At 49.4% G+C, this 23646-nt stretch overlaps 2 protein-coding genes across 2 annotated transcripts; one reads left to right on the top strand and one right to left on the bottom strand.

Moving 5' to 3' along the window:
- Positions 1–34: 34 nt before the first annotated feature.
- Positions 35–21592, top strand: COPA (COPI coat complex subunit alpha). Its single transcript, XM_054182706.1, has 33 exons — positions 35–162; positions 360–473; positions 1164–1237; positions 1549–1629; positions 1930–2006; positions 2482–2591; positions 6438–6547; positions 7124–7223; positions 7819–7954; positions 8398–8480; positions 9026–9176; positions 9575–9641; positions 9755–9830; positions 11927–12009; positions 12999–13138; positions 14053–14138; positions 14550–14688; positions 15042–15204; positions 15318–15464; positions 15738–15927; positions 16060–16155; positions 16524–16612; positions 16856–16979; positions 17259–17348; positions 17438–17547; positions 17746–17823; positions 18027–18095; positions 18321–18457; positions 19056–19242; positions 19327–19437; positions 19658–19819; positions 19920–20114; positions 20426–21592. Exons 1-33 carry the CDS (start codon positions 123–125, stop codon positions 20483–20485), a joined length of 3675 nt encoding a protein of 1224 aa, XP_054038681.1. The 5' UTR covers positions 35–122; the 3' UTR covers positions 20486–21592.
- S100A11 (S100 calcium binding protein A11) lies at positions 21590–23646 on the bottom strand. The gene is made up of 3 exons (XM_054182707.1): positions 23377–23646; positions 22186–22323; positions 21590–21880 (listed from the first exon to the last, which is right to left on the bottom strand). Exons 1-3 carry the CDS (start codon positions 23629–23631, stop codon positions 21728–21730), a joined length of 546 nt encoding a protein of 181 aa, XP_054038682.1. The 5' UTR covers positions 23632–23646; the 3' UTR covers positions 21590–21727.

Genomic DNA, 23646 nt, shown 5'->3' with positions numbered 1-23646 from the left:
GACCGACCCTCTATGGTCCGGGGAGGTGGCGGAAGCGGAAGTCAGCTGGGGCACTTCCGGGGCGCTGACGTGGAGGGCCGGGGTGGTGGTGGCGGCGGCGCTGAGGGCCGCGGCGGAGAGCGATGCTGACCAAGTTTGAGACTAAATCGGCCCGGGTGAAAGGTAACGGCAGGGTTGGGCTCGGGATTTGCTGGGAGCCCCTGGGGACCTGGGCAAGCCGTGTCGGGAGCTGTCGCCCGCCCCTGGGGTCCCTGAGCGGGGAGGGCCGGAGGGCCTCCCCCAGGCCTCTGGGCTCCCCCGGGCCTCTGGGCTCCCAGGTGCTCGGAGGCGTCGTTGTCACGTCTCTGTGTGTCTCGCAGGGCTCAGCTTTCACCCCAAGCGGCCGTGGATCCTTACCAGCCTGCACAATGGTGTCATACAGCTGTGGGATTATCGGATGTGCACCCTCATCGACAAATTCGATGAGCACGACGGTCAGTGTCTGGAGGGGAGGCGTTGGGACCTGTTATGGAGGAAGACTGGGGTGTGGGAGGAGGAAGGGAGGCTCTGCTGAAGCATTGCTAAGGCTTCTGCCTGCTTGACTTCAGGTTACGTCTGGTTTAGCCTATGTTTCTTTGTGGCCAGTTTGCTGTCTCTGAACACTGTTTGCATATGCATAAAGTGGGGTAATAATTTTGTTTCTGGCATGAAACTGAACAGTAAATACAGAGAGGGGCCTGGGTGTTTTGTGATGGCTTCAAAGTGGAAGAGAGGAGATTTAGATGAGATTTCAGGAAGGAATTCTTGGCTGTGAGGGGGGTGAGCCCCTGGCCCAGGTTGCCCAGAGAAGCTGTGGCTGCGCCATCCCTGGAGGGGTTCAAGGCCGGGTTGGACGGGGCTTGGAGTGACCTGGGCTGGTGGGAGGTGTCCCTGCCCAGGGCAGGGGGATGGAACTAGATGATCTTTAGGGTCTCTTTCAACCCAAACCAGTCTATAATTCTGTGAAAGGAACGGGTTTGAGAATGGGATCTTAGATTATTACGTGACTTGTTATGGTTGATTTGAAGCTCTTAATTCATTAATAGCAAAAGCAGTGAGGAGGAATGCAAACTGTAGCCTTTGAGTGGTGCAAGGGACTGCTCCAGCCACCTTGCTGTGTCCAACCTGCTCTTCCCGTTTTGTAGGACCCGTTCGAGGGATTGATTTCCACAAACAGCAGCCTCTGTTTGTCTCTGGAGGAGATGATTACAAAATAAAGGTAAAATTTTACCTCTTTAGCTCTTGTTCTCTAAAAGGTGTCATGCAGGGAAGGGAATGTGCAAAGAAACTGGTTAAAAGATGAGAAAGAGTGTGTGTGTGTGGGGAAATATTGTTTGGGAATTGTAATTCCCCTGTTTCAGAGACATTAGAGTTAACTGCAGCGACTTGAAGTCTAGTTGTAGCTCGTGTTAGGAGAATATTTTAAAATGAAAGAGAGAGGCCTGCAGGTGAGCTGAAATGTGAGAAAACCCCAAAAAATCCACCAGGTGGTGGCACGTGCTGTCATTGTTCTGCTTCTGTGTTGCGCAGGTCTGGAATTACAAATTGCGCCGTTGTCTCTTCACTCTGCTCGGGCACTTGGATTATATTCGCACCACCTTCTTCCACCACGTAAGCTGCTCTCCTCCTTACCCCGGTGATGGGTGCCTGCTCCCTTTGTGTTTGTGAAAGAGAATCTGTCTTTTGCTTCCCTGGATGGGAATCTTTGCTAAAAAAGTTGTGCTGGACTTGCGTAAGGGCGCTCCAGGTATGGTGGCCTTCTGTAGAGGCATAAAAGGCAGAAATTCTGCCTATAAAATCTGAAATAAGATTTAAAAAGGGTCATTCCTGGGGACAGTTAGAAAAATTGGTGCGGGGAGGGAATGTCTGGGCTGTGTGGTATTTCGTATCCAGAATATTTTGTCTTTTTAGGAATATCCCTGGATCTTGAGTGCTTCTGATGATCAGACCATTCGGGTTTGGAACTGGCAGTCCAGAACTTGTGTTTGGTAAAATCAATGAGTGCTTTAAAAAAATAACTGCACAGTTTGGGGGCGAGCTGTCTTCATTTGTTGTTTTCAAGCAGAAACCATGCTTAGTTGAAGGAACAGAGCTGACAAAGAGAACTGATCTGTTACAATTATTTCCATCGGTCTTTTGCTCGTTTATTCTGATGCCGCTAGACTTATATTCATAAATTCATATGTTGTTTGGTTGGAGATGTTTTGAGGTTAAAATAATATGTGTCGGTGCTGAAGCCTGTGAAGTTACTGATATCAGAAAGTCGGCCCTTGAATTCCCTTGAGTTCTCTTGAACAGATGTGTTCAGTGTTCAGTCACGCTAACTCTTGACGAGTAGCATTTAGCAATCCTATATTCCTCTTCATCCCTCCTGAGATTGAGCTTTATTGCTGTTGCTGCTAATTGGGATGTGTATTAATCTATCTTATGTTTAAATGGTATTTTCTGTCCTTTTTGTTGTAGTGTGCTGACAGGACACAACCACTATGTGATGTGTGCCCAATTTCACCCCTCTGAGGACCTGGTAGTGTCAGCCAGCTTGGATCAGACTGTGCGCGTTTGGGATATTTCTGGTGAGCTGCCCAGGTGAAGGGGGTACCCAGTGGCAAAGCCCACTTCAAAACTGCAATTGCCGAAAGCCAAGCGAGGCAGGAAAGAGGGGTTCGGATCTGAGAGCAGGAAGAGTAGCCTGTTGTCTGCAGGAACCTCAGGCAGAAAATTAAGTCGTCTCTGTTGGCCAAAACCTATTCCACTTGGTTTTCATGAAGTTGTAGGATGGAAGGGACTTCGGGGCCTCATCTAGTCCACCCTTTTGCTTGAAGCAAGTCTTCTGCGACAGTAGGTGAGGTGAGCGGTAGCTTTGTGCAGCCAAAAAAACCTTGAAAGACGGAGATTCTACAACCCTAATCTCCCAGCCTGATTTTATAGCCAATATAGGCAAAGAGTATTGCTGTCAGAAGGGACGTTGTGTTGTCAACTGATCAGCTTTGCAGATGTGCCAGAGGATTTTAAGAATTTCGGGATCACCTTTATCCCCTGGGAAAACTCTCGGAGGCAGCAGTAAGTCATTTGTTCTGAGAGAAAGATAAGAAGGCCCCTGTCTGAATTGCAAAAAGGGTAGGGTTTGGGATTTTTGAGGGTTTTTGTTTTGTATCCTAGCTGTGGGTGGTGACAGGAAGATAATATTATTAGGGATTCTTCGAACTTTTTCAAGCCGCTTGTCCGCTTCATAAAATGAAGCGTGGCCTAAAGATCAGAGCAGGAGTCGCAGGTCAAAACTCCAGAGTACTTTGGTGATATCTTAGCTATTTCGTAGTTGCACCTAGGCCACAGAGTGACTTAATGGAATTAAATATGATCCCTAAATGAAAAGCTAGAAATGAGGAAAATATTAGATGGAGAGAAGAGACTGGTGGGAGGCAGGGGCAGTACTGGTGGTGTTATAACATAAACTATTCTAGAGACAGCCTTTATCCGACCTGCCGCTCTCGCCATTGCAGTTTTGGTTGGGCACGCTGCGTTATTTGTAGTACACGCTCAGACACGGCCAGCTGTGTCAACAGTAGGGGCTGGGGACAGGATATCCTGGTTATTTAAAACCTGTCCCCCTCTCTGTACTGCCAGCATGGGGACTTTAACAGCTATTCTGCTGGTAAGCTTTGCTGCTGCATTCTCCCACAAACGCTCTCTCTCAGTAGTTCCAGCTGCCAAATTGGTTTGGAGATGGTACAGACCTTTTTTTTTTTTTTTTTTTCTTTCTCTCAGCTGATACGTGATGAGGGGTTTTAGAGACACGCTGAATTATTGACTCAGCTGTCTCTCCAGTCAGACACGACACTGCGAGAATACTAGTGTGTGGAAAAAAACCAAGATAGAGATGAGAAATGGATTCAAAATACAGTTCCGCTCCCCAGTTTTTCCCCCAAATGACTTTATGTCTGTAGCAGGATTCTGTTCTGACTCTGGCAGTCTCCTGGGAAGGGTTATTTCCCCATTTTGCCTGATGTGTGCTGTGCACATAATCCTAGTCATAGAGAGCATCATTTGGTGTTGAGCTGTAACTCCATTTCTGAGCGCCGCTGTTAACTTGCAGCTTCTGCTGACATCGGTGGGAATTGTTTTCAGCAGGTTTGGGGATTATGAGCACTGTTTTTTGATGCCCTCAGTTAAATGAGTTTAAAGGTCGCATTCCAAAATCCTCTTCCCAAAACTGTCGGCTCTGTTGGCAGCCTCAGCAGAGAGTTTGAGGGATGAGGAGTGTGACGCAGACTGGGCACCGGAATGTCAAGATGGCCCTGTTGTTTTGAATTACTATATTGGTTTGAAACCTTCTGGTAAAGGATGTTCAGTGTAAAACAAGTACGTTCAAGGTTAAAGGGTCTGTTTCCTCATAATCTCCTGAGAGAGACTGTGTGAATGCAGTCAGAATAAGCTTGCTAATATATATATAAAAATGCATGAACATTCGTGTTGTATTATTTGCCTATGCTGTGGAATGAAGTCCTTGCTCATGATGCTGATATTAACCTGCAGGAACTACAAAATAATCTTCCGTCTTTTTCTGTCTCTTTGTAAGTATTAACCCGTGAGGAGGGTGTTAGTGGTCTCACCCCGATGAGAGTGCTTTTGTGCGTGCTCTAACATCACCCACCAACTCCTGTTTAACCTTACTTATGGCTGGCCAATGTCTATGTCTGATGCTTGGCAGGAAACTTCCTTATTCTGTCCGGGCTCTGTTTGGTCTACCTGGATGACCAGCTTAAGCGAGGATCACCCGGTGGGGTTGGGAAGCCCTGGGACTGGGAGGACCTGGGCTGAGAGTCCCCAGATAGCGTCTGTAGACCCCGACTGCCTCTCCCTGAGCACCCTCAGTGCATCTGCGTTGATGACTGGCAAAACCTTTGGTACAACTGCAGCTTCCACTGCACTTCTCTAATTGCCCACTGAATGTGGATGGATTACAGGGACGGGAAGGAACCTGAGCCCAGCAATGAAAGAGTCTGTAGCCAAGAGCCCTCTTTAGTTTCCGCTGAAGAAGAGAACAGAGCAAAAGCCCATCTGTCTTATTCTTTCTCTCATAACTTGCAAGTTGTCATTCACAATGAGCACGTTGCCCTTTTACTCTGGTTGTTTTAATACCTGTTCTGAGTGCTCGCGTGCATGTTGAGCTGCGTCTCCTTTTCTGGTGTTTTATAACATCTGTCCTCAGAATGCTTAATACCAGCCTTTCTGTTCTGAGTCCCTTTTCTGTCCCGGCTCCCTCCCCGGAGCCCTGCAGGAGGCTGCTGTGTTCTGTGAGTGTCCTGCCTTTCCTCTCCATTTGTGCAGTGCCACCAGAAATTTTCCACTTGTGTCCCAGTCCCGTTTCACTGGCTTGTCAAAGGCTCAAGTATTTTCTCTTCTAAAAGTTTCTTCACTCATCTGTCTTGGCTTATGTATATTTTATTGCTCCTTTCGGGGGTACTTTGTAGAAGTAGAAGCTCTGTAGAAGTATCTACTCAGCCGTTCAAGTCCCGCACCATTACCTGGACCATCTTTATGTGCAGCTCACTCAGTGTGTTGAGCGTTTTTGCTTTGCTGTGAGATGTTGCTTAACACGTTGGTTTTGTTAGACTAACGTTGCCGGAGAGGTTGAGCTGTTAATCCTTGAGGGGTTTGGGGACCAGAATTGCAGGAAGAAAATAAGAATTTTTGTCTTCAGTATCGTTTGGATTTTTCTTACACTTCCCTCTCTGTTGGCATCCAGTGCAATTCTGCTTTTATCCTGCATAGTTTTTTTCTTATCCTTCCTAAATTTCGTGATGGCATCCTTGGTCCAAGTACTTTTAAATAGAAAAACATATTTTCGAAGTTTTGTTTTAGAGTGTTTTATGCAGTCTTTTCCCTGGGCACTGTTGGAGAAGCTTTTTTTTGGTTCTTGGTTTCCTTACTGTGTTCCGTTGGCTTTTAACGAAGGATAGCAGATATAGGTCTGTTTTAACTTGGATGACTTAGTTTTCTTCAGAAGTGGGAACAGGCTTAATTTCGTTCCTGAAAATATTTTGTGTCCAGGCAGGTTGTCCAAAGGGAAAGTCCCCTGAAAGGTCCAAGCTCAGATTAGCAAAGGGGTGAGAGGGGGAAAATTGGAATGTGTCAGTCCTTTGCTGAGGCGCTGCTGTCTGCGTCCCTGTGAGCCAGGGTGATCCTTCGTGTGAACCTGCATTGCAGGTTCCCTTTTGGTGTGTCTAATCTGAGCTGCTGCTTTTGGAAGAAGTGGAAGGGAGTCCTGGATGTTTCTCACCCTCTTCTGCTCTTTCAAGTTCCCATTTTCCACCTGAAGATGTGTGTAAACACTCAACTTGTTAAATTAGAAACATTGTCTTGATAATATAATTTTTGCTTCCTCCGCCCCTGCTTCTCCTTCCTCTTTGTTCCACAAGGCCTAAGGAAGAAGAACCTGTCCCCTGGAGCTGTGGAATCGGATGTACGGGGAATAACGGGGGTGGATTTGTTTGGGACAACAGATGCGGTTGTGAAGCACGTTCTCGAGGTACGGTGTCAGTGTGTGTGTGCAAGGCAGCCTTTTCAGATGTATTTAATGAAATCTCTGTGATGCAGGTGATCCTCTAAAAGCTGGGAAAAATAGCAGAGGGGAAAAAAAGAGTTGAAATACCTGACTTGGCTTTATAGAGTTACACGCTCTTGCAGATCATGGCATTACTTTTCCGGGGTTAAAATCTGAACTTTGGAGATGTTTGTGCTGTAGCCAAACAGATACGGCGCTCTCTGTACAGCCAAAAGCTCAGTTAAATAGCAGATGTTCTTACCTTGTGTTACTGGAGTAACAGAGGAGATTATGGTAGAGACAGCCTTCTGCAAGGGCTTGTTAAAGCTGGGAAGTGGTGCAGCTCCGCTGCCGAGCTTTGCTCTACTGGTGAAGAATGGTATCTGCAAAGCTGATTATTGCGGGCATCTATAATCTTACTCTCTGTCAGCATTTGGTGTATAAAAGTCATGAAAGCTGTGTCTTGGCAAGCCTGGCCGCAGTCTTTGTTGCTTCATCCTTCCTTTGCTCGTTCTGTTCAGTCACCAAGTTGCTTGGAGTGAGTTGTCCTTTTGCCTGCAGGGCCACGATCGTGGGGTGAACTGGGCTGCCTTCCACCCCACAATGCCACTTATTGTGTCGGGAGCTGACGATCGGCAAGTGAAGATCTGGCGGATGAACGGTAAGAGGATTCTGCAGGGGGAGCCCGCAGGGAGAAGGGGGTTAAGAGCTGAAATTTATGTCTGAACGTCTGTAGGCTGAACCTGGAGGTAACTTACACTTTGCAAACGAGTCTGTACGATAGAGTGGTAAATAATCCCAAGCAGTGTTGGCTTTTGAAGTTGAGGAGAGCTCAGTTCTCTAGCAAACACTTCCAGCTTCCTTTGCTGTGCACGCTCTGCTGAGCAGGAGCTGGTAGGAGTAGAAAAACTTGACTCTGAAGTTTTTTGAATATGCAGCGGCGGAATAAGAAAGGGAGGTGATTTGAGAGCCAGAAGCCCTCCATCTCTCAGAAATGGTTGGGCTTTTGTCAGCTCAGTCCAGCTAAACTATATACAATTCTTAGCACCTTTTTCAGTAATCTGGCTTATCTGTTTCCCTTAGGTGAGCTGTGCTAGTGGTTAGAGAGAGACCGTAAATGTAAACTGCAGAGAATGGTGTAGTAACTAGTGGCCGATGCAGTTTGTTTTATTATAAAGTGCTTGCTGTGCTGCTGCTATGGCAGAACTTAACCTGTTTAAGGATTATTTTCCTTATTCTTTTCTACTTCTGGTTAGAATCGAAGGCCTGGGAAGTTGACACTTGCCGGGGGCATTACAACAACGTCTCCTGCGCTGTCTTTCACCCGCGGCAGGAACTCATCCTCAGCAATTCGGAAGACAAGAGCATCCGTGTCTGGGATATGTCTAAACGGTTAGTGCTTGGCAAGCATCTGACTCCATCGTATGATGGAAGTTTTTACACGTAGGAAAGAGACCTACTGTTATTCTTAGACAAGCCGAACACTAGCAGTTCTTAAAACATCAGTGTTTGGTAATTTGTGAGTGAGAAGTCATGTTTGTCACATTTTCTGTCCCTTTGAGACACGTGTTAAGAGCAAGGGCTGTGATTGCCTGAAAGCAAGTGGAAGAGGGCTGACTTGTCTAGTAATACTGCTGCTGAAAAGGTGTAAAATGAGAATATGTCATTTGACAGAAGGCTTTGAATGCAGTGTTTTGAACTCTCGCTGAACTCCTGGTGCCAAATGCTAGGGGTGGTCCATGTGGCAAAGCTTAGGATCTTCATTTGGGGAACAGAAGTTTACACCAAGGTTTCCATTTTGTTTATATTTCTTATTCCTTCTGTTGCACATTTAGCACGGGTGTCCAGACCTTTCGGCGTGATCATGATCGCTTTTGGGTATTGGCTGCTCATCCCAACCTCAACCTCTTTGCTGCAGGTAAAAAAAGCTCCTGCTCAGTGTGTGACAGGTTGCTGTGAAGAGGAAACGTATTCCCTTTAGGAAATCCATGTAGGATTTGCATTTCTTTAGCACACTTTGCAGAACACGCTGACTTGCAGATGCCTTTGTTAAATGTATCGTAGGGAAAAGATCCTTATTTAGCAGAACACAATCTCATTGTATCGGCTGCAGTTCAAAGCTAGAAGAAGACAGCCTCTGCATTAACTTGCTAAAGCTAAGAAGGGGTGGGAGAGATCCTAGGGGGAACCCACCGTCTAATATTAACACTTAAAGAAAAGCGTGCCAGCGAGGCAAAGTGTTTCTAGAAGAGTGTCAGATCTTAGATTTATTAGGAAACCTAAAGTGGAATGAGTTAATCCAGGCAGGCTGAGGAGCGGCAGAGGTGGCTGGACGTCATCGGTTATGATTTTTGTTGGCTCTTTCTTGGTTTGAAGGGCTTGGTAGTGTCATCTTCGTAATGAGAGAGAAAAGCCCCCAGGATTTAATTCACGCGTTTGAATTCTCACCTGCCTTTTTCTCAGGCCATGACGGTGGCATGATTGTGTTCAAACTGGAGCGGGAGCGGCCTGCTTATGCTGTGCACGGCAACATGCTCTATTACGTGAAGGACCGTTTCCTCCGCCAGCTCGATTTCAACAGCTCAAAAGACGTGGCTGTCATGCAGCTGCGAAGGTAGGAGATGGGTGCTCGTCGTATTCCAAGAGGTGTTGCCAATATCCTGAATCTCTTCTGGTTGCTCGCTGACAGATAGATCATATTGTTGTATTCACATACCTCGGTTTCAACTGGCTCTAAGAAGTTTTTTAAGTCAATTTTTACCAGTGAATAGATAAAATTTTTTTTTAAAACTAATTTTAAGTTTCAAACTGAAATGCCAGCTCTTTCATTTATAAAACGCTGATGTTCTTACAGTGTTTCCAAGTGGTTTTGATTCAGGAAATTCATCACAACTGAGCTTTTCTGGTACTCAGTATATGTCAGAAAATGAAGAGTGTTTATCAGAAGGTGATTTTGGTAGGAATGACCTTGGTCCACTATAACTTCCTCTTTTTTTCTTGACTCTTCTTCAGTGGTTCCAAGTTCCCCGTGTTCAACATGTCATACAACCCGGCTGAGAACGCCGTCCTTCTCTGCACGGTATGTCAGTCCTGCTGCATAATGTGCTAAAGAACGTCCCGCCAGGCTGTGAATGTCGGTTCTGTGAAATCCTGTCTCCAAACGGGTTTTTTCCCCCCCCCCCTTCTCTGCAGAGAGCCAGCAACTTGGAGAACAGCACTTATGACCTCTACACCATTCCCAAGGATGCAGACTCCCAGAATCCGGATGGTAGGCATTTCTTATTTCGCATTAATCCTTGTGAGTGTTTATTACCGTGTAGCTGTGCCTTCCTCCGCTCTCCAACTGTGTGTGTGTGTTATATATAAAAAAAGCTTCATTTCTCTAAGCCTCTCTGGTTGGACTCTTTCTCCGTGTTTCCCAGTGCCCCTGCAGCACGCATCGTTTGGCAGGCTTCCCGCTCACTATATCACACGGCACTGACTTGAAAAATTCATGTTCCTCCCAAAATTTTACTGCTCCAAATATATATTTTATAATTTTGTTATTAGGAACTTTCCATTTTCCCTTTCGACGCAGCAGGCAGCCTTCCTGGCTTGTCAAACAAAGATGGATTTTCACCAGATATGTTTTGTTCTAAGAGGTTTTATACTCTGAAAAGTGGCTGTAAAAGTGACAGTGCCATGGTGCCAGTAGTCATTCTTCCTCTCGGCAAATTCCAGATCAGTTCTGTGCAATTTACAAGTCAAAACATGATTTAGGGAAAAAAAAATAAATATATAATTCTATCTCCTAACCATGAATTCCATTTGGGATCTGAAACTCCAGCTGGTTCCTTCTGCCTCTGTCGTAAAGACTTTGAAACGAGTGGGAGTGATGAATGCGTTAGACTGGAACCCAGCTCACTTGTTCGTAGATTTATTGATTTCTGTGGGACTAACGAAGGGAAGGTTTCTTTGCTGCCTGCAGTCAGCAGGTGTGCTTGGAGAGAGGAAGAGAAAGGGAGCTTTTCAGTAACTTCGTATAGATTAAGTCTTACTGAATGTATTTCAAATATTTAGTTTGATTGAGACGTTCAAAGCTGACTTGTCTGGGGACGCACAGCTTGTCACCCTTTAAACGAGAAAAGGGCTTATTCTTCTAGAGGAAGAAATGTTGAGGCCTCATGAAAACCATGCGCTTTTAATACATTTTCAAGAATAGCGTAAAATTCTACTGGTTGTCATGTATCTTCTCCAACAAGCTCCTACATATGCAACCTTCTGATGGGCTCCCAGGACTCTAACGTAGGTATTTAACATGTGCCTTGGAGTCGTCATCCTCGTGTCCTTCAGCTTATTTACTTCACCTACAAGGGAAGCAGAGCTTTCTTACCGCGTTTTAACAGTATTCTGGGGAATATATTTCAATCATTTTCTGCCTGATGTACAGTAAGTGTTAAAGACTTAAAGCCAGTAAAAATGCTGAGTTGTGGCGATTCAGAAAAGCAGGTGAAGCTGCCATCAGAAAATCCCAAGCGGAGCTGGGAACTGAATTCAGATGAGTCTTTCTCGTGTTGGGTAGTAAATGAGGGCTGGGGGGTGAGACAGCCAGGTTTAAATCATTTGTTAGGACGTAGACCTGCCACAAGTGGCACTGTGCGTGGTGAAATAGCACTCTGTAAGCAGGTGAGTCTCCGAAACTGCTGGTGTTAAGCAGCAGGACTGGTCAGAAAAGGGGCTGAGAACTGAAGAAAATTGGGAACTAAAGAAAATTTTATTTTACCAAAACAGCAGCAGCTCTTTCACTTGCTTCTCTCTTCCCTTCTGCTGCTGCAAAAAGCCTTCCCCGCATCCGAAGCGCATCCTGCGGTCCCGTTCTTTCTGTGCCGTCTGACACGCGGAGCGCTGTGTTTGTATTAGCATTTTAAAACTGGGAGACCAGCTGCGTGCTGGGGAGAGCTCAGCCTTTCTCCTCCAGCTCGTTATATCAGTTTGCAGGGGGGAGAGAGAGAAAGGGGGGGGGCTTCCATTTAAGCCGGGACCCTCGCTGCTCCGTTCGTTTGGCCAGCGAGGCTCTGCTCGTTAGCTTGACAGACGGCGCTGTCGCCCAGGATGGCCCGTTTCGGAGCCAAGCAGTGGCGTTGGCGGTACAACCAGCCACTTGTCTTGTGCCTTGGCTGGAGAAAAGGGCTGGCGCTGGCCACGCCGAGATCCGAAAGGACATCGCGGGGGAGGAAATGAGTCTTGTGAATAGCCTCAGGTTAAATATGAACTAGTAGGAAGCAGCTACAACGGCCAAGATGGGATCAAACAAGACTGACTAATGTGTTGCTGTAAGAGCGTGCCAGAGGATTTTATTCACTGCCTGCGTTTTTCTCTCCCCAGCCCCTGAGGGGAAGCGTTCCTCCGGGCTCACAGCTGTGTGGGTTGCTCGTAACCGCTTCGCAGTCCTGGATCGCATGCATTCGGTAAGGGGACAAGCTTAATAGGGTTGTCTTTTTAATGGGGCATGTTGTCATTTGGAAGCGTGCAGATGGAAAGCGGGGAGATTGGGTTAACAGAATTATTGGATATCCAAGTGGACTGGCAAAGCATTGTCAGTAGAGAGCGGGCTGCAGACGTACATGAAGAAATATAATAACACAGTGCAAATGTAATGAGTTGAAATATTATTTAACTTCTTTGACAGTAAACCTTAGCTCAGTTGCTGGAAACCTGCTACAGCAGGGGAGTTCAGGAATGAAAGCTGACCAGAACAGGACGGGGAAGGCCCCAGGTCACTGTCAGAGCATGAACGTAGTGGGGAAATGGTGAAAGTACAGGTTAGATTTTTATTGAAGCTCTTTGTTCTCAGTTGTGGACTGCAGTAGGAGAAAAAAGGGAACGTAGTCATGGAAAGTTTTCCCTGCTTGAATTAACGTGATGTGATGGGGAGGAAAATTCTTGCTCTCTGCCCCGTGAAGAATATTGTATTTTTTCTTTTTTTTTTTTCTTTGAACTTTTTTAAAATTCATTCTTGCTCAGTAAATTCAAGTTTATTTTGTACCTGTTTGTTACTCCTCCCTGCCTTCCCCTTCTCCACTTGCTCTTCTCCCCTCTCAACTTCCCCATTTCCTTTTTCTGTCTACGATGTGTCCTCTCTCACTTTTCCCTAATATTTACTTTGTTCACGTGCTCGTTGTAGAGAGGGCTGGCAGATTGGATCAGCCCTATAGTACTGACAGCACTGGGGCTGAAAAGAAAGGATACGCTGTGTCTGCGCCCTGGTAAACTTGTGGCTGGGTTTTCCAGCAGGATAAAGTCTGATTCTGCTTCGAGAGAGGCTGCAGCTCTTATTTTGGCCTCTTGTCACTGAGGTTCATCTATGCAAAAATTCGGAGTTAAAATAATCCTGAATTTCTTTGTAGAATCTGCCTAACTCTCCTGTGCTGTTGCGTTTCCTCTCACCAAATGGCAGATCCTAATCAAAAACCTGAAGAATGAGATCACGAAGAAGGTGCAGGTGCCGAACTGTGATGAGATTTTCTATGCTGGCACCGGGAACCTGTTACTGAGGGATGCAGACTCCATCACCCTCTTTGACGTGCAGCAGAAGCGGTAAGATCTGGTCTGCCGGGAGAAGTCTTAATATTGTAATCCTGCTGGCGTATGCCCTCTGGGGACAGGTAATAGCTATTAATGCACTCCAGAATTTAGCATCAGCTGCAGGCTGCGTCAGGCTGATCCAAACCACGGCTAACAACTGTTACGAAGAGCAGAGTGTAAACATAGCCAAGGTGCAATTTATGCTGCAGGCATCGTGCCATTGATCACAGGGAGATGTGCCATACCCTTGTAAATCCCGTGACTACAGGACCGGGTGCTGTAAAAGTGGAGAGAAATCAAAAAAACCCAAACTCAGTCGAGCTAAGCTTGCCTGATGTCTTGTCCTTTAGGTTTTATATCTGCTCAAAATGCTCTTTTGGAAGCATGTTTGTGCTGGTAGACGCGTTACTAGCCACAAAGAAACATGCAAGGAGTCGGTGCTTTTGGCCATCTTTGGAGGCTTGAGAAGGTTCTGGATTATCTGCAGATAGAGATGGTGTGTGTTCATCGCTTACGTCCCAGAACTTGCCTCATTTCCTTATTTGTACGCCTTTGTCTTTCCAGTGTTGGGAAAGTTACAAGTAAATTGAACAAGGCAAATGCTGCTTGGAAATACCTTATTTCCCTTGTTCTGTTAAATCCATCCCTAAAAGCCCCTCGGAAATCTAGGGCTTGCACTCAGTTGTCACTCAAATACATTTGTTATTGCACAAGTATGGACAGAGGTTTGTTTTGCTGTACCGGATTGCAGAGACTCGCAGTTCTGCCGCACGATTTTGTAGCTCCAGAACTGCAAAAAGGGGCTTCAGAGCGTCTGCAAATGGGGTTCAGGGTGTTGGGCGCTGGTCGTTATGGTACAGCTTGATCGCAGAGCTTGCTGTGGAGGGGTTTTGTCCAACTCTGATGTCAGTGCTGTCCTTTCCCAGGACTCTGGCCTCGGTGAAGATCTCCAAGGTGAAATATGTCATCTGGTCGGCCGACATGTCCCATGTAGCTCTGCTGGCTAAGCATGGTAAGCGGCGGGGGGGGCGGGCACAGTGTTTCACCTGGACCCTAGTGCACACCAGCCCCTCCCTTGGTTGGGAGCTGAGTCCCTGCTAGAGAATCCGTTCAGTGCCATGGCTAGGGGTGAAGGTGCAGCTGAAGACGTTCATAGTGTGCGCCCTTCTGCTTTGTCTCTTCACCAAAACCTTTCCACGAGCTTGTAAAACAGAGGGCTTCTGGTACCCCTCAAAAAGGATCCGGCTAGTCCCTTAAAACAACGGCAGATGGTGGCAGGTTTTTTGTGTTTTCCATCATCTCCTTAGTGTCTTTTGAATATAATCTGTGTTACTGGGATGATGAAAGAAAAGCCACAATTCAGAGCCAGCTGTTTAACAGCAGAGGGTTCCCTAGCCTTACTTCTTTTGGCTTTCCTCTCCAGCCATCATGATCTGCAACAGAAAGCTGGAGTCGCTGTGTAATATCCATGAAAACATCCGTGTCAAGAGCGGCGCCTGGGATGAAAGTGGTGTTTTCATCTATACCACCAGCAATCACATCAAATACGCTGTCACCACGGGGTGAGTCTGGGAGTCGTGCGCGGAATCCTTGAACTGGCAGGCCTTGTGCAGACTACCATGGCGGGGGGGGGTTTTTGGCTGACACCAAAGGTGGTGCTTGTGAAACAGCACTTTGATTACAGCAGGGATGTACCCAAAGACAGCTGGAGCTAAATACTCGTGTTTGGTCGCTCAACCTGCGCACTGGTATTTTATTGCTGGGCTGGATGGCTGCTCCGTTGTTCTGACTGGGGCTTGCTTTTATAATCCAGGTTAAAATAACATACAGAGTGTTGAGCCTTCTTTGAGGTAGGGAATGTAGTCATACAGATGCGTTGGCACGTGCGTCACGCGCGTGCTGTGTGTTGGCGTAGGGATCATGGAATTATCCGCACCCTGGACCTGCCTATCTACGTTACCCGTGTGAAGGGGAACAATGTGTACTGCCTGGACAGAGAGTGCCGCCCCAGGGTCCTCACTATTGATCCCACAGAATTCAAATTCAAGCTGGCGTTGATCAACAGAAAGTACGATGAGGTGAGGAGACACGAGAAACGCTGTGCTTTTCCTTGACCTATACCTTGGGGTAAAGGGAAGTCCCTGGCATGGGGTGGTGACACGGTTTCACTGCCTGGGCCTTTTCTTTGCAGGTGTTGCACATGGTGAGGAACGCTAAGCTCGTGGGCCAGTCCATCATTGCCTACCTGCAGAAAAAGGGCTACCCGGAGGTGGCCCTCCACTTTGTCAAGGATGAGAAGACCCGTTTCAGCCTGGCGCTGGAATGCGGCAACATTGAGGTGAGGAGGCAGCTGGTGCGGTGAGGAAGGCACGTCCTTTGGGGCATCACTTGCGACCTTTATTGCGAGAAGGAGGAGTATTGGGAAGAAGAAGTATTAGTTGAGAGTGATGGAGTTGAGGATGACTGCAGGCGCAGGCCCTCAGCTGGGGGAATGGTTTAGTGCAGTGATCCTTGTAATCCTGTGCTTTCCGTCGTGGGCATTATCAACTGAAGCCTGCAGAGAAAACTGCTTTCTGCAAAGCCTTTGTAACCATCTCGATTCTCTTGTCAGATTGCTCTGGAAGCAGCCAAAGCTCTGGATGACAAGAACTGCTGGGAGAAACTGGGAGAAGTGGCGTTGCTGCAGGGAAATCACCAGATTGTGGAGATGTGCTACCAGCGCACCAAGAACTTTGATAGGCTCTCCTTCCTCTATCTCATCACTGGCAATCTGGAGAAGCTTCGGAAGATGATGAAGATAGGTGAGTGCCAGGGTGGTGGCAAAGAAGAATGAGATAAGAGGATCTGAGTGTTGTTCCCAGACGGAACGAGCGGCATCACAGTGGAGGTCAAGAACAGCAAAGCAATTGTGACTTCTTTTTCTTTTGTTTTAGCTGAGATCCGTAAAGATATGAGCGGCCACTACCAGAATGCCTTGTATCTAGGAGACGTGGCAGAGAGAGTGAGGATCCTGAAGAACTGTGGGCAAAGTGAGTAATATCAGACTAACGTATGTCTCTGGGCTGGGGAGAAGCTGGAGAGGTTGTTGGGATTAACGGCAGTATTTGGAGGCAGATCAGTGTAATCCCTTACTTGAGAAACTGAATGAGATGAGGAGAAAGTACCCCGAGAGCTGGGATGTCGTCCAGGAGACCTGAAGCGAGTGTAGAACGTATCCAAATGGTCAGTCGTTGCCTGCGCATTCTAGTTCTAAATCCAGTGACGCCCCTAAAGGTGTGATTCTACGCCTTGGTGTGCTGCTCATCTTCCCTTTGTGACCATGTGTGCTGGTATGAGAAGTTTTCTCTTTCAAGACAATGAAGAACAATCATTCATGTCAGTTATTATCTCCTTTCAGAGTCCCTGGCCTATCTCACAGCTGCAACTCATGGTCTGGATGAGGAAGCTGAAAGCCTGAAGGAAACCTTTGATCCTGAAAAGGAAACGGTTAGCAAACTGACTAATGCTTCCTCCTTCATTACAAGAGCTCTAGAGTTTGGGAAGATGATGACGGTGGGATCTGGTGTTAGTGTGACTGGCTGAGCAGCTCCTTACTGGGAGGGAGGAACCATCTCCATTCCAGTCACCGCTTTTTTGGGCTTGAGACTGTCTGCGCCGCCTGGAGGTGGTTGGTCAAAGTGGGATTTTCTTTATGTGGCCTCTAACTGTTTTCCGCTCCTCTCTGTGCAGATTCCAGACATTGATCACAACGCAAAGCTGCTGCAGCCTCCTGCTCCTGTCATGCCTCTGGATACCAACTGGCCATTGCTGACTGTCTCCAAGGGGTTCTTTGAAGGAACAATTGCCAACAAAGGTATTGCTTTGGACTTGGAAAGTTGCATTAAGCTGAGTTGGAGATACTTGGCTCCGTGGCTCCTGAACTGTTGCTGTTCACCTCAGGTTTTTTATGTGTTACTACCAGAGGTTGGAATCCAGCTTGGCATTTACATATCTTTGGCAAATCTCTCTAATCTTTAGCCTTTTAGCACAAGATGGCACTTGGCGATGGGAGGGGAGGGTGCTGGCATAATTCTTCACTTAACGCTTGACCCACTCAGAAATGAGTAAGTCAAGGACCCTACTCTTTTTGTAGGCAAAGGGGGTGCCTTGGCTGCTGATATTGATATCGACACTGTCGGCACCGAAGGCTGGGGAGAAGATGCAGAGTTGCAGCTGGATGAAGGTGGGTGAATCCAAGAGTTTTACTTGTAGAAGCGTACGAGTGTGTCTGTGTAAGAGCTCTGACCATTTCCCCCTGCCCCCTCCATGCAGATGGCTTTGTGGATGCTGGAGAAGGCTTTGGAGAGGAAGGTCTGGGTAAAGGACAGGAAGAAGGAGGTGGATGGGAAGTCGAAGAAGATTTGGATCTTCCCCCTGAACTGGTAGGAGGCTTCTGGGAGGTTTCTTAAGTAGCCTGGCTGTACTTACTTGGGAAGGCAATGACAGCTTGTGGTGGTGGAGGTGGGGGAAATGTGTTGTAGGCTTCTTTGCAGACTTGGTCACCACAGCTGTGGCCAGCTCTGATTTCATCTGGGTGCTGGAAACTTCCCCACTAATCACTGCTCTGTGTGTTCCCCCAGGATGTTCCTGCTGGTCCAGCGGGAGCAGCAGAGGATGGATTCTTTGTGCCACCCACCAAGGGCACCAGCCCAGCTCAGGTAATGGCACAAGTCTTTGATTGCCTTTCTCAGAAACTTTCTACTTTGGTGCCGCTTTTTTCGGGTTCAGTCCTTCTTCTTAACACTCGTCTGTGAGCGTAGGGACGTTGTTAAGGGGGGAGTTAGGGGTGGTGAGGGTAGGTAAGACAGATGTGTGCATATACATGGTTCCTCTTGCACGTGTTTCCTTTCCGTTCTTGTAGGTGTGGTGTAACAATTCTCAGCTCCCTGTTGACCACGTTCTGGCCGGCTCCTTTGAGACAGCAATGAGAGTAAGTTTCCCCTGGAGTTTCTAGGGAAAAGACTGTGCCCTTGCCCGCATAGGTTTTTGTCTCTGATCCAATCTGAAGCTTTGTTTTGTGTCCTTTTGTGAATCAATCCATGCATTGGTTTCTCTGGGTGTGAAATGAGAGGTGCTGTGAGCTTGGGTGATGTCTGCGCAGCCTTTGGACAGCCCCAGACAACTTTTACTCACCAGGTGAATGTGTGTCTTTCAGCTCCTCCATGACCAGGTAGGAGTAACAAATTTTGGACCCTACAAGCAGCTGTTCCTGCAGACCTATGCCCGTGGCCGTACGACCTACCAAGCCCTGCCGTGTCTCCCTACCATGTATGGATACCCACATCGCAACTGGTAAGCAGTCGGGTTAGCTCCTTTTCTGTGCTCTTTTCCTTGTACCTCCCAGGCTCCTTGACACTTGTAGCCAGAAACGTCTCCTCCCTCTGTTGTGAAGGGAGGACCTTCCCTGCATAAAAGAGGGAGCATTCTGGCTTTAGCGGGATTTTTCTGGTGCCTGCTGTTAGATGTAAAGATGTTAAAGAACTGCTTTCCTTCCTCTTTTTATTTTTTTTTTCTTTGAGACTAAAATCAGAGCGAGGCAGTTGGGATGGTGTGTTTTCCAGCACTAATGCTCTGCCTCTGACAAAGCTGCTCTGAGGCATCTAGAGAAACCACAAGTGTGTTTTTTTTTAAAGTGGTGCCTGGAAGCCGCTGTAGCAAAATGAGCCAGACTTCCCAGCCTGCGCTAATGCAGGGAGAGCTGGGCATTGTGGGTGGCAGAATTATGGATGCATGGATGTCTTTTGCGCTAAGCTGATGGCCAAGAAAACCAGCGTGGCCCTAGGTTCAAAATGTTTCTGACAAGTCACAGTCGAGCTGACGACGTGTGTGTTCTTGCTAGCCTCTGCGGTGGTCCCGTTTGTACCCCCCCACCTCAATTCTGTGCCCCCAGGAAAGAAGCTGGCTTGAAGAATGCCCTCCCTGCCGTTGGCCTGAAACTCAATGACCTGATCCAGCGCCTGCAGCTGTGCTACCAGCTCACCACAGCTGGCAAATTTGAGGAGGCCGTGGAGAAGTTCCGCTCCATCTTGCTCAGCGTGCCTTTGCTGGTGGTGGACAACAAGCAGGAGATTGCTGAGGTGAGAGGCGGACTCTTCTGTCCGTCGTCTGCATGTCCGTGGGGCAGGAGGCCGAATGCCTGACTCTCTCTCCCTCTCTGAAAGGCCCAGCAGCTGATAGCCATTTGCCGGGAGTATATTGTAGGACTCTCGATGGAGATTGAGCGGAAGAAGCTGCCCAAGGAGACCCTGGAGCAGCAGAAGCGAATCTGCGAGGTACAGAAACTCTGTGCATTTTTTCACTACGAGGTTCACGAGGGGACTTTTGGGGTTTAAAAAGGCATTGGGGATCCTGAATTCTGCTGTTCCCTCCTTTAAAGCAGATATGGCAGGGATTACTTGGGAGGTGTTTTCTTGCAGCATTTTCAGGGCATCCGGTTATTCGCATGGTTTGTGGTGATTGTATCCCTGCTTTTCCTCCTTCTCCCTCCTGCAGATGGCTGCCTATTTCACCCACTCCAACCTGCAGCCCGTCCACATGATCTTGGTGCTGCGTACTGCTCTCAACCTCTTTTTCAAGCTCAAAAACTTCAAGACGGCTGCTACTTTTGCCCGTCGGCTGCTGGAGCTGGGTCCAAAGCCCGAGGTGGCCCAGCAGGTACGTCTCTGAGGTGCACGGGCAGAAATATCTGCCCTGGCAGATCCTCTTTGGATTTCTTCCTAGCTGCCCCTCTGGTCAACGTGGTTGCTCTTTGCAGACTCGCAAGATCTTGTCGGCGTGTGAGAAGAATCCCACTGACACCTACCAGCTCAACTATGACATGCACAACCCCTTTGACATCTGTGCCGCTTCTTACCGACCCATTTATCGTGGCAAACCCGTGGAGAAGTGTCCGCTCAGCGGCGCCTGCTACTGCCCGGAGTTCCACGGGCAGATCTGCCGCGTCACTACGGTAAGGGCGTCTTGACTTCCGTTACCACCCACTCTTAACCCATGATGTTTCCCGTGAGAATCCCTTCCAGCAACTTAAAGTGCTCCCCTTAAACTTCCTTGGCATGGATTTTGGGTCAAGTTGAATGTTGGAGGACTTGGCATTTGGGAGTTGTGAAATGCTGTGCAGTTTAAATGTTCAAACCTCAGGGACTGGCAGTGCAGTGGTTGGCAGCGGGCGTTCTCGAGAACCGTCTAGGCTCTGACGGCCGGGTACGGGGTTGGGCCGGTGAGTCGCTTTTTAGCGTTAATCATCTCCCTTTTATTCCTCAGGTGACGGAGATCGGCAAAGATGTCATCGGGCTGCGGATCAGCCCGCTCCAGTTCCGCTAGGGCATGCCGTGTCCCGGGGAGGGGTGCAAGTGGAGGGAAAAGGTCTCGTTTCACAGCAGAGTGTGGAAACTTTCACCTCCCACCGTTTCAGCTTTTAGTTTAGTCTCTTCACCGTAGCCGTGCCTGTGCGGTCTCTTCCCGGCTCTTCCCCACCTCCTCTAGCGAGACTCTTCGCTGCTTCCAAGTAGTAGCAACTTGCCCTTCTTTTTCCCGATCCGCCTGACGGGAAGTTTCTATACCCTTGTCTCAAGGCAAATCTTTTCCGGAGGGTAGAGGGTGGCTCTCGCTGAGCCCTCGTTACCACACAGCGCGCTCTCTAGAAACTGCTTGAGAGGCAGCAACTCTTACATCTTTCAGCGTTGGGCTCCTGAAAGAAGAGCTCAAAGCCCCTGCGGCAGCAGGGACAGCAGGGGACAGCAGGAAGAGCCGAGCCTGGCTCTCCCAGGAGTGTGGCACTGTCTGGAACCGGGGCCACCCCAGAGCCTGGCCCTGCTCGGGGACAGCTCTGCTCCCCTCGGAAGTGGCAGGCGAGCCGCTCGGCGTTCAGGTGCCAGTGTTGACTTTGTGTTTTGTTGTCCTAGCAACATTTCTCAAAATCATCAGCTTCTCGCATGAATAAAGTAAACGGACCATCTTGATCTTCCTGTTCTGTAGCTCAGCTGGCTTTACTGAGATAGAAGAGATTAAATTTCCTCTTTTCACCTTCCCTCCCTCCCTCTCCTCCCGCCCTGGGAGGGGTTTGAAGTTTCCAGAAAATGGAAAATAATTTATCATGCCAGCAGGGCTCGCTTCCTCTAATTATTAGTGTCTGATTGCTGTTAGCAGTGCTCAAATTACCCGTATTGGTCGTCCTGTCGCTGTGTTTACCCTATGTAGTTGTACCCTGTGGTATTACTGTACCTTTCCCCGTGGTCCTAAATGGGCTGGAGCATCTCCAAGGCCAGGGAGATGGTAGGTTCTGGATTCCAAGAATGAGAGCAAGCATGTTCTCCCCTCAGTGGAGAAGCAGAGGGTAGGACCTAGAGATCCTGCTCCCTCCGTGGCCGGGCTGCTTTATAGTGCTTTCTCCTCGCTCATGATGCCAAAATAAAGCCATGCCTTACGCTAGGATTTTAAACCTTTTATTTTATACATAAAAATGAGGACTAGGGATGGCCCCATCTTAAGGGCGCTGCTTCCAGCTTTGTATCGGCCTTCTTGGAGGAATGTTCACAGTGGTGGGGGGAGGCGCAGCGGCCGGGTCTAGGGGTGAGGGGTCTTAACAACCAGGGTGTCGTGGCAGGCCACCGCGATGCCCCCGATGAGGTTCAGGAACTCGGGGAAGTCCAGCTGCCCGTCGCTATTCAAATCGAGTTTCTTCATCATCCTGTCCAGCACCCCTGGGTCCTTCTGGTTCTGCAAAAGACCAAAGAGATGGAGGTCGATGGCTGCCTGGGGGCCCAGGTGCCCCTCGCTGAACCCCCCCTCGCCCCAGCTGTGGATGTTCGGCAGCAGGGGAGAGGGACGGGCAGGGGGAGGCAGATTGGAGCAGCCCAACTCTTGTCAGGCCCCACTCGGCTTCTGCTGGAAGCGAGCTCTTCCCGTTGCCCACCCATGGTGCGGGTGGGCTCAGAGGCTTTAATCGCTGTCCCGGGGTGGTGGGGGCGGGGGGGGCTGAAGCGCGTCCCATGGGAGCCTCCTCTGGCCTGGGATCTGCTCACCTTTGTGAAGGCGGCCAGCTCGGTGTTCATGAAGGCCAGGAACTCCTTCTTGGAGAGCGTGCAGTTGTCCCCTTCGCGTCCCGCGTACCGCTGGAAGACGGCCAGCAGGGACTCGATGCAGCGTTCCGTCTCCGTGGGCTGCGGGAGCAAAAGCGGGAGTTCAGGGGAGCTCGGGGCTTGCGGAAGAGGGACCTCGGCTATCTCTGGAGGAAATGGGGGCTGCGGCGGCGGGGGGGCCTCCTGCAATCGCTTTCTTCCAGGACTCTCCTCTGCCCCAACCTGTCCGGCTGCATTTTTCTTGGGTATTAATTTCTCCGCTGCCTTGGCAGGGCGCTGTGGGGGCAGGAGGGACCCAGAGGAGGTGGGGAGTGGTTGATGGAAAAATCCCTTGGGGAGGTGTCAGCTCCCAGCAGAGGAGTGTCCTGGCCTGGGAAGAGCTTGCGCTGCAGCTGCGGGGACGTGCCAGTTTTTTCCGCGCTCTCCAGCCCGGCTTGGCTGGAAAGATAAACCCGGCTCCCCCATTCCCTCCCCCTGCCCTGTCTGGATGGCGGAGAAACTCTGAGTCATGAGAGAAAAACGCGAGCGGAGTTGGTTCCCCAAACTACAACCTCTGGAGCTGGGATGGACAGGGTGAGACGGGGGGATGGGGGGCTTTTCCCCCCCCCCCCCATGGCTCTGGTCTTCGGGGAGAGCTGGGAGGAGCCCGCCCTTCCCTGCCTGACCTCAGCATCCTGGGGCCTCCCTGCCACATCCTGCCCTGCCCCAGGCTCAATTTGGCTTTTTTTGGTTAATGTGAGAGGAACCGAGTTGCTTCCGTGCTCAGCTGCAGCCCCTTGGCCCTTCTCCCCCCTACCCCGGTGCTGGGAGGGACACGGGCCGGCAGAGGCACCCCGGAGCCTGGCGATGGCCGTCGGAAGCATTGGTGGGGAAAAAGAGGGGAGGGAAGGAAGGGGGAAACAGCACACCTGCCACCCGCTGGTCCCCTCCACCTCCAGGGACCCTCTGTCCCGCCTCGTCCTGCACCCAGGCCCCCTCCCCAGCAGAGATTTAGCCCAGCCCTTGGCCCCGTCTGCTCTTTCCCTCTCGCCTTCGCCTCCGGGGCCGCGCGCAGGGAAAAGCTCCTCCGCCATCGCCCTCCTGCCCCCAGGGAGCCGCCTCTCCCTCCCCAGCTGGGGGTCCCGGTTCGCTCACCATGGCTGGGGTGTGACGAGGGGGCTCGGTCCTCAGCGGGGCCGCAGTGCGATGTGGCGGAGCCGGAGCCGGAGCGGTTATGGTTATGAGCCTCACACCGCGGCCACCGCCCTTCCTGGCGTGGCCAGCGCCCAGCCCTGACTCAGCCCCTTGGGTCGCCTTGGGCAACCGCCGCTCTAACGGCAGATTGGGACGTGCCTGCGGCTCCCGGCCCAGGCTCAGGAATGCGCCGGGCCCCTCCTTTAGATTCTCCATTCCTTTCCTTCCCAA

This window comes from Rissa tridactyla, chromosome 23 (genome assembly GCF_028500815.1).
Source record: "Rissa tridactyla isolate bRisTri1 chromosome 23, bRisTri1.patW.cur.20221130, whole genome shotgun sequence".
In the NCBI taxonomy this organism is placed as follows: Eukaryota; Metazoa; Chordata; class Aves; order Charadriiformes; family Laridae; genus Rissa; species Rissa tridactyla.
This window is presented reverse-complemented; position numbering and strand designations above follow the sequence as displayed.

Bases quoted from the DNA above. Each gene is read 5' to 3' on its own strand.
- S100A11 (XM_054182707.1), bottom strand. From the start codon at position 23,631: ATGGAGAATCTAAAGGAGGGGCCCGGCGCATTCCTGAGCCTGGGCCGG. The intron at 22,324-23,376 runs GTGAGCGAACCG...TTGCTCCCGCAG, and splicing joins CTCGTCACACCCCAGCCATG to CCCACGGAGACGGAACGCTG. The intron at 21,881-22,185 runs GTGAGCAGATCC...GGTCTTTTGCAG, and splicing joins AGCTGGCCGCCTTCACAAAG to AACCAGAAGGACCCAGGGGT.
- COPA (XM_054182706.1), top strand. From the start codon at position 123: ATGCTGACCAAGTTTGAGACTAAATCGGCCCGGGTGAAAG. The intron at 19,820-19,919 runs GTACGTCTCTGA...TGCTCTTTGCAG, and splicing joins AGCCCGAGGTGGCCCAGCAG to ACTCGCAAGATCTTGTCGGC. The intron at 20,115-20,425 runs GTAAGGGCGTCT...TTTATTCCTCAG, and splicing joins AGATCTGCCGCGTCACTACG to GTGACGGAGATCGGCAAAGA.